Source organism: Narcine bancroftii, chromosome 4, assembly GCF_036971445.1.
Source record: "Narcine bancroftii isolate sNarBan1 chromosome 4, sNarBan1.hap1, whole genome shotgun sequence".
In the NCBI taxonomy this organism is placed as follows: Eukaryota; Metazoa; Chordata; class Chondrichthyes; order Torpediniformes; family Narcinidae; genus Narcine; species Narcine bancroftii.
In genome coordinates this window covers 216,500,072-216,514,642 of record NC_091472.1, presented here as the reverse complement: position 1 = coordinate 216,514,642, position 14,571 = coordinate 216,500,072, and the positions used below count along the sequence as shown (strand labels likewise).

The window sequence follows — 14,571 nt, the reverse complement described above, 5'->3', positions numbered from 1 at the left end:
AGAGGGGATAGCCAGCACTTCCTTCCCAGGGCACCGCTGCTCAATGCAAGAAGGCATGGCTTTATGGTAATGGGTTGGAAGGAGATATTAGAGGAAGGCTTTTTTTTTTAACCCAGAGACTGGTTGGTGCATGAAATGCACTGCCTGGGTCAGTGGTGGAGGCTGGTCCATTGGTGAATTTCAAGAGATGACTGGACAAGGTTATTTAAAGTGGAGGGTGGTGTGGGAGGCAGGGTCCAACGGTCAGCACAGCATTGTGGGCTGAAGGGCCTGCATGCTCTCGGTTCCAAAACCATTGGCAATTCACTTCAGTCTCCCTTTCCTCTACTGGCCACATTCACCGGGTGTGTTGCTTCAATAGGGACTCAAAATAATTATTGAGGACCCCCATCCATCCAGGGCACAGTATCTTTGACCCACTACCATCAAGGAGGAGGACTGCCAGGCTGGAGAAGAGTTTCTTCCCACAGGCTGTGAGACCGATGAATCCTGTGGCTTTTATAAGTTGAAACTGAGGTCATGATGTTGAAATATTTATACATATTCATGTTATAGATTACAGTATGTGTGTGTGTGTATAGGTATGCACACAGTGGTCAGGGAACTGTGATGTCCTTAAGTTGTACATGTATAGTTCAATGGTAAACTTGAATTTGATTAGCAAGCACAGAGGATTCACACATCTCCAGTTACCTGCAAGGTTTGTCCTTCGTGGTTCATGGGAGAGCAGGTGACCAGATACTCGATGGCGTCAGGGTCTGGGGTCCAGGAGACTGTGTGTGCCTGCAGAGCCTCTGCTCCTGTGGGATGAGGCCTAGGCCCCAGCGGTTGCCTCCTGTGCTCCACTACCTCCACTTGGTGCTGGTGAGTGGGCATGGTGGGGACCGTGCCATAGAAGGTCGGCAAATCCTCTTTCTCCCCTTCCTCCTCCTCATGGACCGTCGTGCCCTCCAGCGGCTGGTACGGCTGACGGTTGTAGTTGCCCGGCTGCTTCTTCGGAGCCTTCGGGCCTCGGTCTAATCCTGCAAGTGGCACACCATTTGCTGCATCACCAAGGTATCTCACAATCACGTGCATTCCCCGTGCACATTTACACACACCACTGGCTTGCATTCAGCACACTCCAAGCAGGGAACAGTTTGCATGAACAGACACCAGCAACTTTAACCCGTCTCGTCAACTGGCTGACCTTGGTGCCTCATGGAGCAGGGATTAGACCTCTTCTCCTTTAACTGCAAGGCAGTCAGAGACATGGATCATTTCATCAAACCCTACCAAGCCCAAGTAATTGTACTCTTTTCAATTTGGCCTCGGGAATAAACTTAGGAAAATGACATGGCCTCAGTTTAAGCTGCAAGAAGTTGGAACAAGATCTCATGTTGCCAGGATGAAGATGCTGAATACCTTGGCCCAATGGCGATAACAAAGGCATGTAATGGTCCTTTCTCTTACCTGACGTACGCTTGCTTCCTGTCAGCACCTCACTCTGCAGAGAGTACTGAAGAGCTTTGATGTTGATGACGTATTCTGTTCCAGGTTTTAATCCTATTAGGGAGGGAGAAAATGCAAGGGATCAGATTGTTGAAACGGGCCTTATCTGTCAGAATATTGTCCCCGGCACTTCCTGTGAACACTTATCCCAGATGTCAGCAGGAAATGTTGGCTCTTCAAAATGTTCCTTTGATTGCAAAACACATTGGAAAAGGAGAGGTTATGCCAAGATATAAAAAAAATTGGGTATCAGCCATCTGGCAGGTTGATTGAATGGCTGATCTGGGGGTGCCTCTTCCCCCTAAACCCTTCAATTCCCCTATTATTGAAACCTCTGCATTTCTTAACTGGATTCAGCAAGGAAGCCTTTGCAGCTTTCTTGGGCAGAGGATTCCATGGGTTCACTGGTCTCTGGGAGAAACAATTCCTCCTCCTCACCTTAAATCTGCTGCAGTGAATCTTGAGGTCACGTCCCCTGGTTCAAGTGTTGTTCCTCCAGCTCGTGCTGGACCCTTGAGGCAGCATCTCAGGGAGGTCGGAATGGGGGCGGCAGAGGCCAGACACTCCTTCCAGGGGTGAAGCCTGGATTGGCTTGCACCCCACCCCCCCTCCATTAGGTGGACCACTTGGGAGATCCATGCTCAGATCAGGTGCCCATCCTGAGGCGCATCGAAGCTCAGTCTAAAGGGGTGGCCCTTAACTTCCTGCTGCCTGCCACTTCAATTCTCCATCCCTCTCCGTTGGCCCCCTGCATGTTCACCATGAGGCCCAGCGCACACTTGCCTCATCAGCTGGGCACTCTGTCGGCTTCTGGACTCAATACCAAACACTACAACTTCAGTGAACTCGCTTTCCCCACCCGTGACAGAGCATGGGAGTTCTGGGCAATATTAACTCTCGCCATCGACTCTGCTGAGCTGTTCCTTCGCTTCTGACCCGCATTTCACATCTTGCACGTCCCTCTGCTTGAATTTTCCGGCTTGCTCTCTAACCGTCCACATTAACCCATTTGCCAGATTTCTTCATCAATGGTCTATCCTTCCAGTCACGTGATGGAGTAGTGGCCGGTCGGGGAACTCCAGCACTCTCCGGAAAAGTTTAAAAAAAACACAGAAAACACAAAGGCACAAACACAAAAATTAAAATAAAGTGAAAGTAAAGGTGGGAAGAAAATGGCAGCGAAGAAAGAAAAGTCGAAAGCAACGGGAAGAAGAGAAGAAGAAAAGACATCGGAAGAAGAAGGTGAAGGCCTTACCTGTCCGAGGAGGCCCGCTGTGGAGAGAGAAGCCCGCTCCCTCAGGTCAGTCGAAGTCCCGAGCTCGGGACTACAAAAATGGCTCGCGGAGCCAAGCAAAAGTGCGCAACTGCGCATGTGCGACTCCTCGCGCATGCACGATGCGCATGACAAAAAAACACTGACGGGAGGGGGGACCAGCTGAGGAGTTGATCTCCACAGCACAACAAAAAGAAGAAAACATAGAAAACAACGAGAACAAGAAAGAAGAGAGTAAAAAGAAATCAAGGAAACAACAGATGACCAACCCAGAGGAAGAAGAAGAAGAACATAGAGAAATGGAAGAAGAAGGGAAGGGCAAGACAATGGATATATATTTTTTAAAGAATATATGGAATCAGTAAAAGAATGGCAATCACAAGAATTTAGTGAAATAAAAAGAAGAATTAAAAGTACAGAAGAAAAAATGAATAGATTAGAGATGGTCATGTCAGATATAGGAAAAAGAGTGGACAAGGTGGAAGAACGAGAAACAGCCGTAGAAATGGAAGTAGGAGGAGGAGTCACGTGATGGAGTAGTGGCCGGACGGTGAACTCCAGCCCTCTCCAGAAAAGTCGGGAAAAACAAGAGAAAACACAAAGGCACAGAAATACAAGTTAAAGAAAAGTGAGTATAAAGGTGGAAAGAAGATGGAGACAAAAGGAGAAAAATCAAAATCAACGGAAAGAAGAGAGGAAGAGAAGACAACGGAGGAAAAAGGTGAAGGCCTTACCTGTCCGAAGAGGCCCGCTGTGGAGAGAGGGCCCCACTACCTCAGGTCGGTAGAAAGAGATCTACAACAATGGCTCACAGAGCCGAGTAAAAGTGCGCAACCGCGCATGCAAAAAAACACACCGACGGGAGGGGGGACCAGCTGGGGAGTCGATCTCCACAGCCGGCAACGACAGCTGCAGAACACCTGCAGCAAGAAGAGACCACAGAAGACAATGGAAACAAGAAAGAAGAGGAGGAAAGGGCAGCAAAGAAACAACAGATGGTCAACCCAGAGGAAGAAGAAGAGGAAGAGTACAGTGAAATAGATAAAGGGAAAGGCAAGGTAAAGGATATACTTGCTCTTGTTAGAGGATACATGGAGTCATTTAAAGAATGGCAAACACAGGAATTCAATGACTTAAGAAGAAGAATAAACAACACAGAAGAGAAAATAAATAAAATGGATATGACCTTAACAGAAATGGGGAAAAAAATGGACAAGATGGAAGAACGGGCAATAGCAGCAGAAATGGAGGTAGAAGACTTAAAAAAGAAATTGGAGGAATCTAATAAAAAAACTAAAGAGACACAAGAATTACTAGCCCAAAAAATAGATATAATGGAAAATTATAACAGAAGAAATAACATAAAGATAGTGGGCCTTAAGGAAGATGAAGAAGGCAAGAATATGAGGGAGTTTATAAAAGAATGGATCCCTAAGGCCCTAGGATGTCCAGAACTACAGCAAGAAATGGAAATAGAAAGGGCACATAGAGCATTGGCCCCTAAACCACAACCACAACAAAAACCAAGATCTATTGTAGTAAAATTCCTAAGATATACTACAAGAGAAAAGGTACTGGAGAAGACAATGGAAAAAGTAAGAGAGGGCAACAAACCACTGGAGTATAAAGGGCAAAAAATCTTCATTTATCCAGATATAAGCTTTGAACTCCTAAAGAAGAGAAAAGAGTTCAATACAGCAAAAGCGATTTTATGGAAGAAAGGATATAAATTTACACTGAAGCATCCTGCGGTATTGAAAATATTTATTCCAGGACAACAAAACAGACTATTCTCGGATCCAGAAGAAGCACGAAAATTTGCAGAACAATTACAAAAAGAGACTGAGGGATGAAGACGGGTAATGAGAGCAAAAATTATCACGATTGATATGTATGTGGGTAAAGACAAAAATAGACTGAGGGATGAAGAAGGGTAAGGAGGGTAAAAATGACCACGATTGATATGTATGCGGGTAAAGAGGTATAAGAGTGAATAGAGACAATGGGCATATGTGAAAGTATCTGTAATTAGAGGAAAACATAGAGAGTATAGACAAGAATTAATAAGAGAAGGTAATGGAATAGAGAGAATAAGGAGGGAATTAAAAGAGTGACCTTTGTGACATATAAAAAGCGAAATCTTTTCTGGGGGGGGCTGGGTGGGGGAAAAGAGCGGTCACTGCAAAATCAGTTGACGCTTGCGAGTAGATTCGCAAATCCAAATGGAGAGGGGAGATGTGGTTGTCCGACAAGGGATAAAGGGCAACTCAGGAGGGGAAGGGCAGATTGGGGATAAAGAAGATAGAAATAGGAGAATAAGGAAAATGTTGGATGTTGTAGGAATGTTGTCTGGTAAAGAGTTGAAAATAAGAAAACAGAAATGGAAAAGGAGGAAAGGTAATGATGGAAAAACGGAAAGAGAAGATAAACAAAATATAAAATGGCTACGCTGAACTATATGACTCTAAATATTAATGGAATACATAACCAAATTAAAAGGAAGAAACTACTAAATTTACTGAAAAAGGAAAAAATAGATATAGCATTTGTCCAAGAAACACACTTAACTGAATTGGAGCACAAGAAATTAAAGAGAGATTGGGTAGGACATGTAACAGCAGCATCGTATAATTCAAAAGCAAGAGGAGTGGCTATATTAATTAGCAAAAATGTGCCATTTAAAATAGAAGAGGAAATAATAGATCCAGCAGGGAGATATGTTATGATAAAATGTCAGATATATTCAGAGCCTTGGAATCTACTTAATATATATTCACCTAACGAAGAAGATCAAAAGTTTATGCAAGATATCTTTTTGAAGGTAGCTAATACGCAAGGGAACATACTAATAGGAGGGGATTTCAATCTGAATTTGGATCCAAATATGGATAAAACGGGGAAAAAAATTAACAGGAAGAACAAAGTAACCAAATTTATAATTAAATCAATGCAAGAAATGAAACTTGTGGACATATGGAGGAAACAAAACCCAAAAGAAAAGGAATACTCATACTACTCGACTAGACATAAAACATACTCAAGGATAGACCTATTCCTGTTATCAGCCCACATTCAAGGGAGAGTTAGGAAAACGGAATATAAAGCTAGACTATTATCGGACCACTCACCCCTGTTATTGGCAATAGAGCTAGAGGACATCCCTCCAAGAATGTATAGATGGAGATTAAACCCCATGCTACTTAAAAGACAGGATTTTAGAGAATTTATTGAAAAACAATTAAAAATGTACTTTGAAGTAAATACGGAATCAGTGGAAGATAAGTTTATACTATGGGACGCAATGAAAGCATTCATTAGAGGGCAAATAATAAGTTATGCAACCAAGATGAAGAAGGACTATAACCAGGAAACAGAGCAGTTGGAAAGGGAAATAATAAACATAGAAAAAAAATTAGCAATAAAGGAAGATACAACCAAAAGAAGAGAATTGGCGGATAAAAAAATAAAATATGAAACATTACAAACATATAAGGTGGAGAAGAATATAATGAAGACAAAACAGAAATATTATGAACTAGGTGAAAAAACACACAAAACCTTAGCATGGCAGCTTAAGACAGAGCAAACTAAGAAAATGGTATTGGCAACAAGGAAAAAAGACAAACAAATTACATATAATCCAAAAGAAATTAAGGAAAACTTCAGAGAATTCTATGAACAATTATACCGAACCGAAAACGAAGGGAAAGAAGGGAAAATAGATGAATTTTTGACTAAAATTGAACTACCAAAACTACAAATAGAGGAACAAAATAAATTAACAGAACCATTTGGAACAGTAGAAATACAAGAGATAATAAAAAATTTACCAAATAATAAGACACCAGGAGAGGATGGACTCCCAATAGAATTCTACAAAACATTTAAAGACCTAATAATACCGCCCCTCCTGGATGTAATCAACCAGATTGATGAGACACAAAACTTACCAGATTCATGTAAAACAGCAATAATTACAGTGATACTAAAACAAGGGAAAGATCCACTCTCACCAGCGTCATATAGACCAATATCTCTGCTAAACACAGATTATAAGATAATAGCTAAACTATTAGCGAACAGATTAGCAGAACAGGTACCGAAAATGGTAAATTTAGACCAAACTGGATTTATCAAAAAAAGACGCACAACAGACAATATTTGTAAATTTATTAACTTAATTCATGCAGTAGAAGGAAATAAAGCACCGGCAGTAGCAGTTGCTTTAGACGCAGAAAAGGCCTTCGACAGAGTAGAATGGAATTACTTGTTCAAAGTATTGCAAAAATTCAGTTTACCGGAGAAGTATATTAATTGGATTAAAGCATTATATAAGGGACCGTTAGCGAAAGTGACAGTAAATGGACATGTATCAAAGCAATTTAACTTAAGCAGGTCAACGCGGCAGGGATGCCCACTATCACCATTATTGTTTGCGCTAGCTATAGAACCACTAGCAGAATCGATAAGAAGAGATAATAATATAAAAGGAATAAAAATAAAAGACAGGGAATATAAAATCAGTCTGTTTGCGGATGATGTGATAGTGTACTTAACAGAACCAGAACTATCAATAAAAGAACTATATAAGAAATTGAAGGAATATGGAGAAGTGTCGGGATACAAGATAAACGTAAATAAAAGTGAAGCAATGCCTATGAATAACGCGGATTTCTCAAAATTTAAGGAGGAATCCCCATTCAGATGGCAAACGCAGGCAATAAGATACCTAGGTGTGCAAATAAACAAAAATCTAGGCCAATTATATAAACTCAATTACAATCCACTAATGAAAAAATTACAGGACGATTTAGAGCATTGGAAAGAGCTACCACTAACACTGATAGGAAGGATAAACTGTATTAAAATGAACATTTTTCCAAGGATACTATACTTATTTCAGGCATTGCCAATACAACTGACAGAAAAATTCTTCAAAGAGTTAAAGAAAATAATAAGGAGATTTTTATGGAGAGGGGGGAAACCGAGGATAGCACTAGATAAATTAACAGAATGGTATAAACAAGGAGGCTTACAATTGCCAAACTTCAAAAATTATTATAGAGCCGCACAATTAAGGTACCTATCAGATTTTTATCAAACAAGGGAAAAACCAGACTGGACGAGACTAGAATTAGATAAAATAGGGGAAAAGATACCTGAACACATATTATATAAATGGGACGAAAAATTGGTACAACATAGAACTTCTCCAGTATTACACCATCTCCTCAATATATGGAAGAAGATTCATGTAGAAAGAAATAAAATAAATTACCAAATACCAAAACTAATATTGACGCAAAATAAGCTACTCCCTTTTACAATAGACAACCTTGCCTTTAGAAAATGGGAAAAAAAAGGGATTAAAAGAATAGAAAATTGTTTTTCAGGAAGTAGATTCTTATCCTTTGAACAAATGAGAGATAAGTACAATATAACTCAAGATACAGCGCTGGCATATTACCAACTGAGATCCTACTTGAAAGATAAATTAGGAAACAACTTGAGTTTACCAGAGGGAAGTAACCTTGAATATGTGATTACAGATACAATGTTAATCAAAAGATTTATAAAAAATATGTATATTAAACTGCAAGAAAAGGAGAATGAGGAAACAAATGGTAAAACTAAACAAAAATGGGAACAAGATTTAAATATAAAGATAAAAAAGGAAACATGGGAGAAATTATGTTCTGGAACGATGAGAAATACAATAAATACGAGGCTGCGTATGATACAATATAATTGGTTACACAGACTATACATTACACCGCAAAAGTTAAATAAATGGGACCCAACAGTATCTGATAGATGTTTTCGATGTAAAAAAGAAAGGGGAACAACAATTCATGCAATCTGGACATGTGAGAGAGTAGAAAAATTTTGGGATGATCTCAATCAGATATTAAATAAAATAACAGAAAACAATATACCAAAGAATCCAGAGATCTTTCTCCTAAGTAACATAAAAAATAAAGAATTTGGAATTGACTTGGAAGATGCACAAAAAAGATTTGTCAAGATAGCCCTAGCCGTAGCAAAAAAATGTATTATGTCAACCTGGAAATTGGAAGATAATTTGAAAATACAACAATGGTATATAGAAATGAATAAATGTATTCCATTAGAAAAAATAACATATAGTTTAAGAAATAATATTGAAATATTCGAACAAGTATGGGAGCCTTACATTAAATACAATAGCGAAAACCTACCGGGAACAAACATTACCTAAGTTGATGGAAGGAGAAGAAAAGAAAAGAATGGACTCAGTAGAATTTCTGGTGTATTTCTGTTGAATGACAACATTGTCTAACTGAATCAATGCAACCTAGATTGTATACCTAAAATGGATGAGAGGGGGGGGGGGTGGGGGGGTGGCTTGGGAGGAGGGAGGGGGGAGGGAGAAAAAGTCACTGTAAATGCGTGGAAAAGAAAAAGTGTATATCATGGCTATTGTGATTTATGGTGTGAAAAATAAAAAATTTAAAAAAAAAAAGAAATGGAAGTAGGAGACTTAAAAAAGAAATTAGAAGAATCTAATAAAAAAGTTAAAGAGACACAAGAGCTGTTAGCTCAGAAGATAGATATAATGGAAAATTATAATAGAAGAAATAATATAAAGATAGTGGGGCTTAAGGAAGATGAAGAAGGCAAGAATATGAGAGAATTTATAAAAGATTGGATCCCCAGGGTCCTAGGAAGACCAGAATTACAGGAAGAAATGGAAATAGAAAGGGCACATAGAACATTAGCCCCTAAACCACAGCCACAACAAAAACCAAGATCCATTTTAGTAAAATTCCTAAGATATACAGCAAGAGAAAATACGAGAGAAGACAAAAAGCCACTGGAATACAAAGGTCAAAAATTTTTTTTCTACCCAGACATAAGTTTTGAACTCCTGAAGAAGAGAAAGGAGTTTAATACAGCAAAAGCGATCCTATGGAAAAAAGGATATAAATTTATGCTAAAGTACCCAGCGGTACTTAAAATAGTTATTCCAGGGCAGCAAAACAGACTATTCTCGGATCCGGAGGAAGCATGAAAATTTGCAGAACAACTACAAAACAGACAGAGAGATGAAGACATGTAACGAGAGCAAAAATGACCACAAACTATATGTATATGTGTATATGGGTATATATATATAGATGTGTATGTATATATGTGTATACATGAGTGTATCCGTATTTAAAAGAAAATATATAGAGTTTAGATAAGAATTAATAAGGGAAAGAAAGGGAAGAGAGGAAGTAAGGAGGGAATTAAGAGAGTAACCTTTGTTATATATGAAAATTAAAATCTTTTCTGGGGGGGCTGGGTGGGGAGGAGTTACAGTCACTGCAAAATCAGTTGACGCTTGCGAGTGAATTCGCAAATCCAAATGGAGAGGGGAGATTTGGTTGCCTGACAAGGGATAAAGGGCACCTCAGGAAGGGGAGGGGATAGTGGGGTTAAAGAAATTTTAGATAGGAGAATAAGGGAAATGTTTGATGTTTTAGAAATGTTGTCTTATAAAGTGTTCAAAACAAGAAAGCAGAAATGGATAAGAAGGAAAGGTGATGATGAGGAAATGGAAAGGAAAGATAAACAAAGTATGAAATGGCTATGTTGAACTATATGACTTTAAATATTAATGGAATACATAACCAAATCAAAAGGAAGAAACTGCTAAATTTACTGAAACAAGAAAAAATTGATATAGCATTCGTGCAAGAAACACACTTAACTGAAATGGAGCACAAGAAATTAAAAGAGATTGGATAGGACATGTAACAGCAGCGTCATATAATTCAAAAGCTAGAGGAGTAGCTATATTAATCAGTAAAAATGTACCAATTAAAATAGAAGAGGAAATAATAGATCCAGCAGGGAGATAAGTAATGATAAAATGTCAGATATATTCGGAGTTTTGGAATTTACTCAATGTATATTCACCTAACGAAGATCAAAAATTTATGCAAGATATTTTGCAAGATAGCAGACACGCAAGGGAACATACTAATAGGAGGGGATTTCAACCTTAATTTGGATTTAAACATGGATAAAACTGGAAAAAAATTAACAGAAAGAACAAAGTAACCAAATTTATAATTAAATCGATGCAACTTTTGGATATATGGAGGAAACAACACCCAAAGGAAAAGGAATATTCATAGTATTCGGGTAGACATAAAACATACTCAAGAATAGACCTATTCCTGTTATCAGCTCGCATGCAAGACAGAGTTAGTAAAACAGAATATAAAGCTAGAATATTATCGGACCACTCACCCCTGATATTGACAATAGAGTTAGAGGACATCCCTCCAAGAATGTATAGATGGAGATTAAACTCCATGCTACTTAAAAGGCAAGATTTTAGAGAATTAATTGAAATTCAAATTAAAATGTACTTTGAAATAAATACGGAATCAGTGAAAGATAAGTTTATACTATGGGACGCAATGAAAGCGTTCATCAGAGGGCAAATAATAAGTTATGTAACCAAGATGAAGAAGGACTACAATCAGGAAACAGAGCAGTTGGAAAGGGAAATAGCAAATATAGAAAAAGAATTAGCAATGAAGGAAGACACAACTAAAAGAAGAGAATTGGCAGATAAAAAAATAAAATATGAAACACTACAAACATATAAGGTGGAGAAGAACATAACGAAGACAAAACAGAAATATTATGAACTAAGAGAAAAAATGCACAAAATTCTAGCATGGCAGCTTAAGACAGAACAAACTAAGAGAATGGTATTGGCATCAAGGAAAAAAGACAAACAAATCACATATAATCCAACGGAGATTAATGAAAACTTCAGAGAATTCTACGAACAATTATACCAAACTGAAAACTAAGGGAAAGAAGACAAAATAGATGATTTTTTAACTAAAATTGAACTACCGAAATTACAAATAGAAGAACAAAATAAATTAACAGAACCATTTGAAATAGTAGAAATACAAGAGATAATAAAAAAAACTACCAAAAAATAAAACACCAGGAGAAGATGGATTCCCAATAGAATTCTATAAAACATTTAAAGATTTATTAATTCCTCTCCTCCTGGAAGTAATCAACCAGATTGATAAAACACAAAGCTTACCAGATTCATGCAAAACAGCAATAATTACAGTAATACCAAAGACAGGGAAAGATCCACTCGCACCAGCGTCATATAGACCAATATCTTTACTTAACACAGATTATAATATAATAGCTAAACTATTAGCAAACAGATTAGCCGACTATGTACCAAAAATAGTAAATCTAGACCAAACTGGATTTATTAAAAAAAGACGAACAACAGACAATATTTGTAAATTTATTAACTTAATTCATGCAGTAGAAGGAAATAAAGCTCCAACAGTAGCGGTTGCTTTAGACGCAAAGAAGGCCTTTGACAGAGTATAATGGAATTATTTATTCAAAGTACTACAAAAATTTAGTTTACCAGAGAAATATATTAATTGGATTAAAGCATTATATAAGGGGCCATTGGCGAAAGTGACAGTAAATGGATATATATCAAAACATTTTAACTTAAGCAGATCAACAAGACAGGGATGCCCACTATCGCCCTTATTGTTCGCGTTAGCCATAGAACCACTAGCAGAATTGATAAGAACAGAAAATAAAATAAAAGGGATTAAAATAATAGACAAGGAATATAAAATCAGTTTATTTGCAGAAGACGTTATAGTATACTTAACAGAACCAGAAATATCAAATAAAAGAATTACATAAGAAATTGAAGGAATATGGAGAAGTGTCGGGATACAAGATTAACGCAAATAAAAGTGAAGCAATGCCAATGAATAATGCGGATTTTTCAAAATTTAAGAAAGAATCACCATTCAGATGGCAAATGCAAGCAATACGATACATAGGTATACAAATGAATAAAAACCTCGGCCATCTATATAAACTCAGTTATTATCCACTGATGAAAAAATTACAGGTCGACTTAGAGCATTGGAAAGACTTACCACTAACACTAATAGGAAGGATAAACTGTATTAAAATGAACATTTTCCCAAGGATACAATACCTATTTCAGGCATTGCCAATACACTTGACGGAGAAATTCTTCAAGGAGTTAAAGAAAATAAGGAAATTTTTATGGAAAGGGGGAAACCAAGGATAGCACTAGATAAATTAACAGAATGGTATAAACAAGGAGGTTTACAACTGCCAAACTTTAAAAATTATTATAGAGCCGCACAATTAAGATACCTATCAGATTTTTATCAAACAAGGGTAAAGCCAGATTGGACTAGATTAGAACTAGATAAAATAGGGGAGAAGATACCCAAACATATATTATATAAATGGGATGAAAAATTGGTACAACGTAGGAATTCTCCAGTATTACATCATCTGCTCAATACTTGGAAGAAGATTCATGTAGAAAGGAATAAAACAAATTACCAACTACCAAAACTAATACTGACGCAAAATCAACTAATCCCTTTTACAATAGATAACCTTTCCTTTAGAGAATGGGAGAAAAAAGGGATCAAAAGAATAGAAAATTGCTTTTCAGGAAATTATTATCCTTTGAACAAATGAAGGATAAATATAACTCATGATACAGTGTTGGCATACTACCAACTGAAATCCTACTCGAAGGACAAATTGGGTTGCAGTCTGAGGTTACCAGAGGGAAGTAATTTGAATATGTGATTACAGACACAATGATAATCAAAAAATTTATAACAAACATGTATATTAAACTACAAGAAAAGGAGAATGAGGAAACAAATGGTAAAACTAAACAAAAATGGAACAAGATCTAAGCAAAGATAAAGAAGGAAACATGGGAGAAGTTATGCTCAGGAACTATGAGAAATACAATAAATACGAGGTTACGTATGATACAATATAACTGGATACACAGGCTATATATTACACCTCAAAAGTTAAATAAATGGGACCCAACAGTATCTGACAGATGTTTTTCGCTGTAAAAAGGAAATGGGAACAACAATTCATGCAATCTGGACATGTGAGAAAGTGAAAAAATTTTGGGAAGATCTAAACCAGATATTAAATAAAATCACAAAAAGCAATATACCAAAAAACCCAGAGATCTTCCTCCTAAGAAACATAAAAAACAAAGAATTTGGACTTGATTTGGATGGTGCATAAAAAAGATTTGTTAGAATAGCCCTAGCTGTAGCAAAAAATGTATTATGTCAGCCTGGAAATTAGAAGATAACTTGAGAATACAACAATGGTATATAGAAATGAATAAATGTATTCCATTAGAAAAAATAACATATAATTTAAGAAATAATATTACAATATTTGAAAAAATATGGGAGCCACACATGAAACACAATAGAGAAAACCTACCGGGGACATCTACCACCTAAAATGACAGAAGGAGAAGGGAATGAAAAGAATTGACTCAGTGGAATTTCTTGTTTATTTTTATTGAGTGACAACATTGTTTGACGGGTTTAATGTATCTTAGATTCTGAACTTTAAATGAATGGGAGGGGAGGTAGGGAGGGTGGGATGGGAAGGGTGGGGGGAGAAAACGACACTGTATATATTTGAAAAGGAAAATGTATGTATCTTGATCAATGTGGTTTATAGTGTAAAAAAATAAAAAATTTAAAAAAAAAATGGTTTATCCTTCCCTTTATAGCCAAAAACACAACACTTACGAGAGTCTTCAAGTCATACAGTGGGGAAACGGGCCCTTCATCCAAACTTGCCAACCCCAACCAAAATGTCCCACCCACTCTAGACGTACCTGCCTGCATTTGGCCCATAGTCCTCTAACCCAGTGGTTCTCAACA

At 37.4% G+C, this 14,571-nt stretch overlaps 1 protein-coding gene across 1 annotated transcript in view; it reads right to left on the bottom strand.

The window, feature by feature from the left end:
* LOC138762437 (fibronectin-like) overlaps positions 1–14,571 on the bottom strand; it is a 104,303-nt gene that overhangs the window by 10,560 nt on the left and 79,172 nt on the right. The window contains 2 exon segments of the mRNA XM_069936194.1: positions 694–1,022; positions 1,453–1,570. Coding sequence (XP_069792295.1) covers positions 694–1,022; positions 1,453–1,570 — 447 coding nt within the window.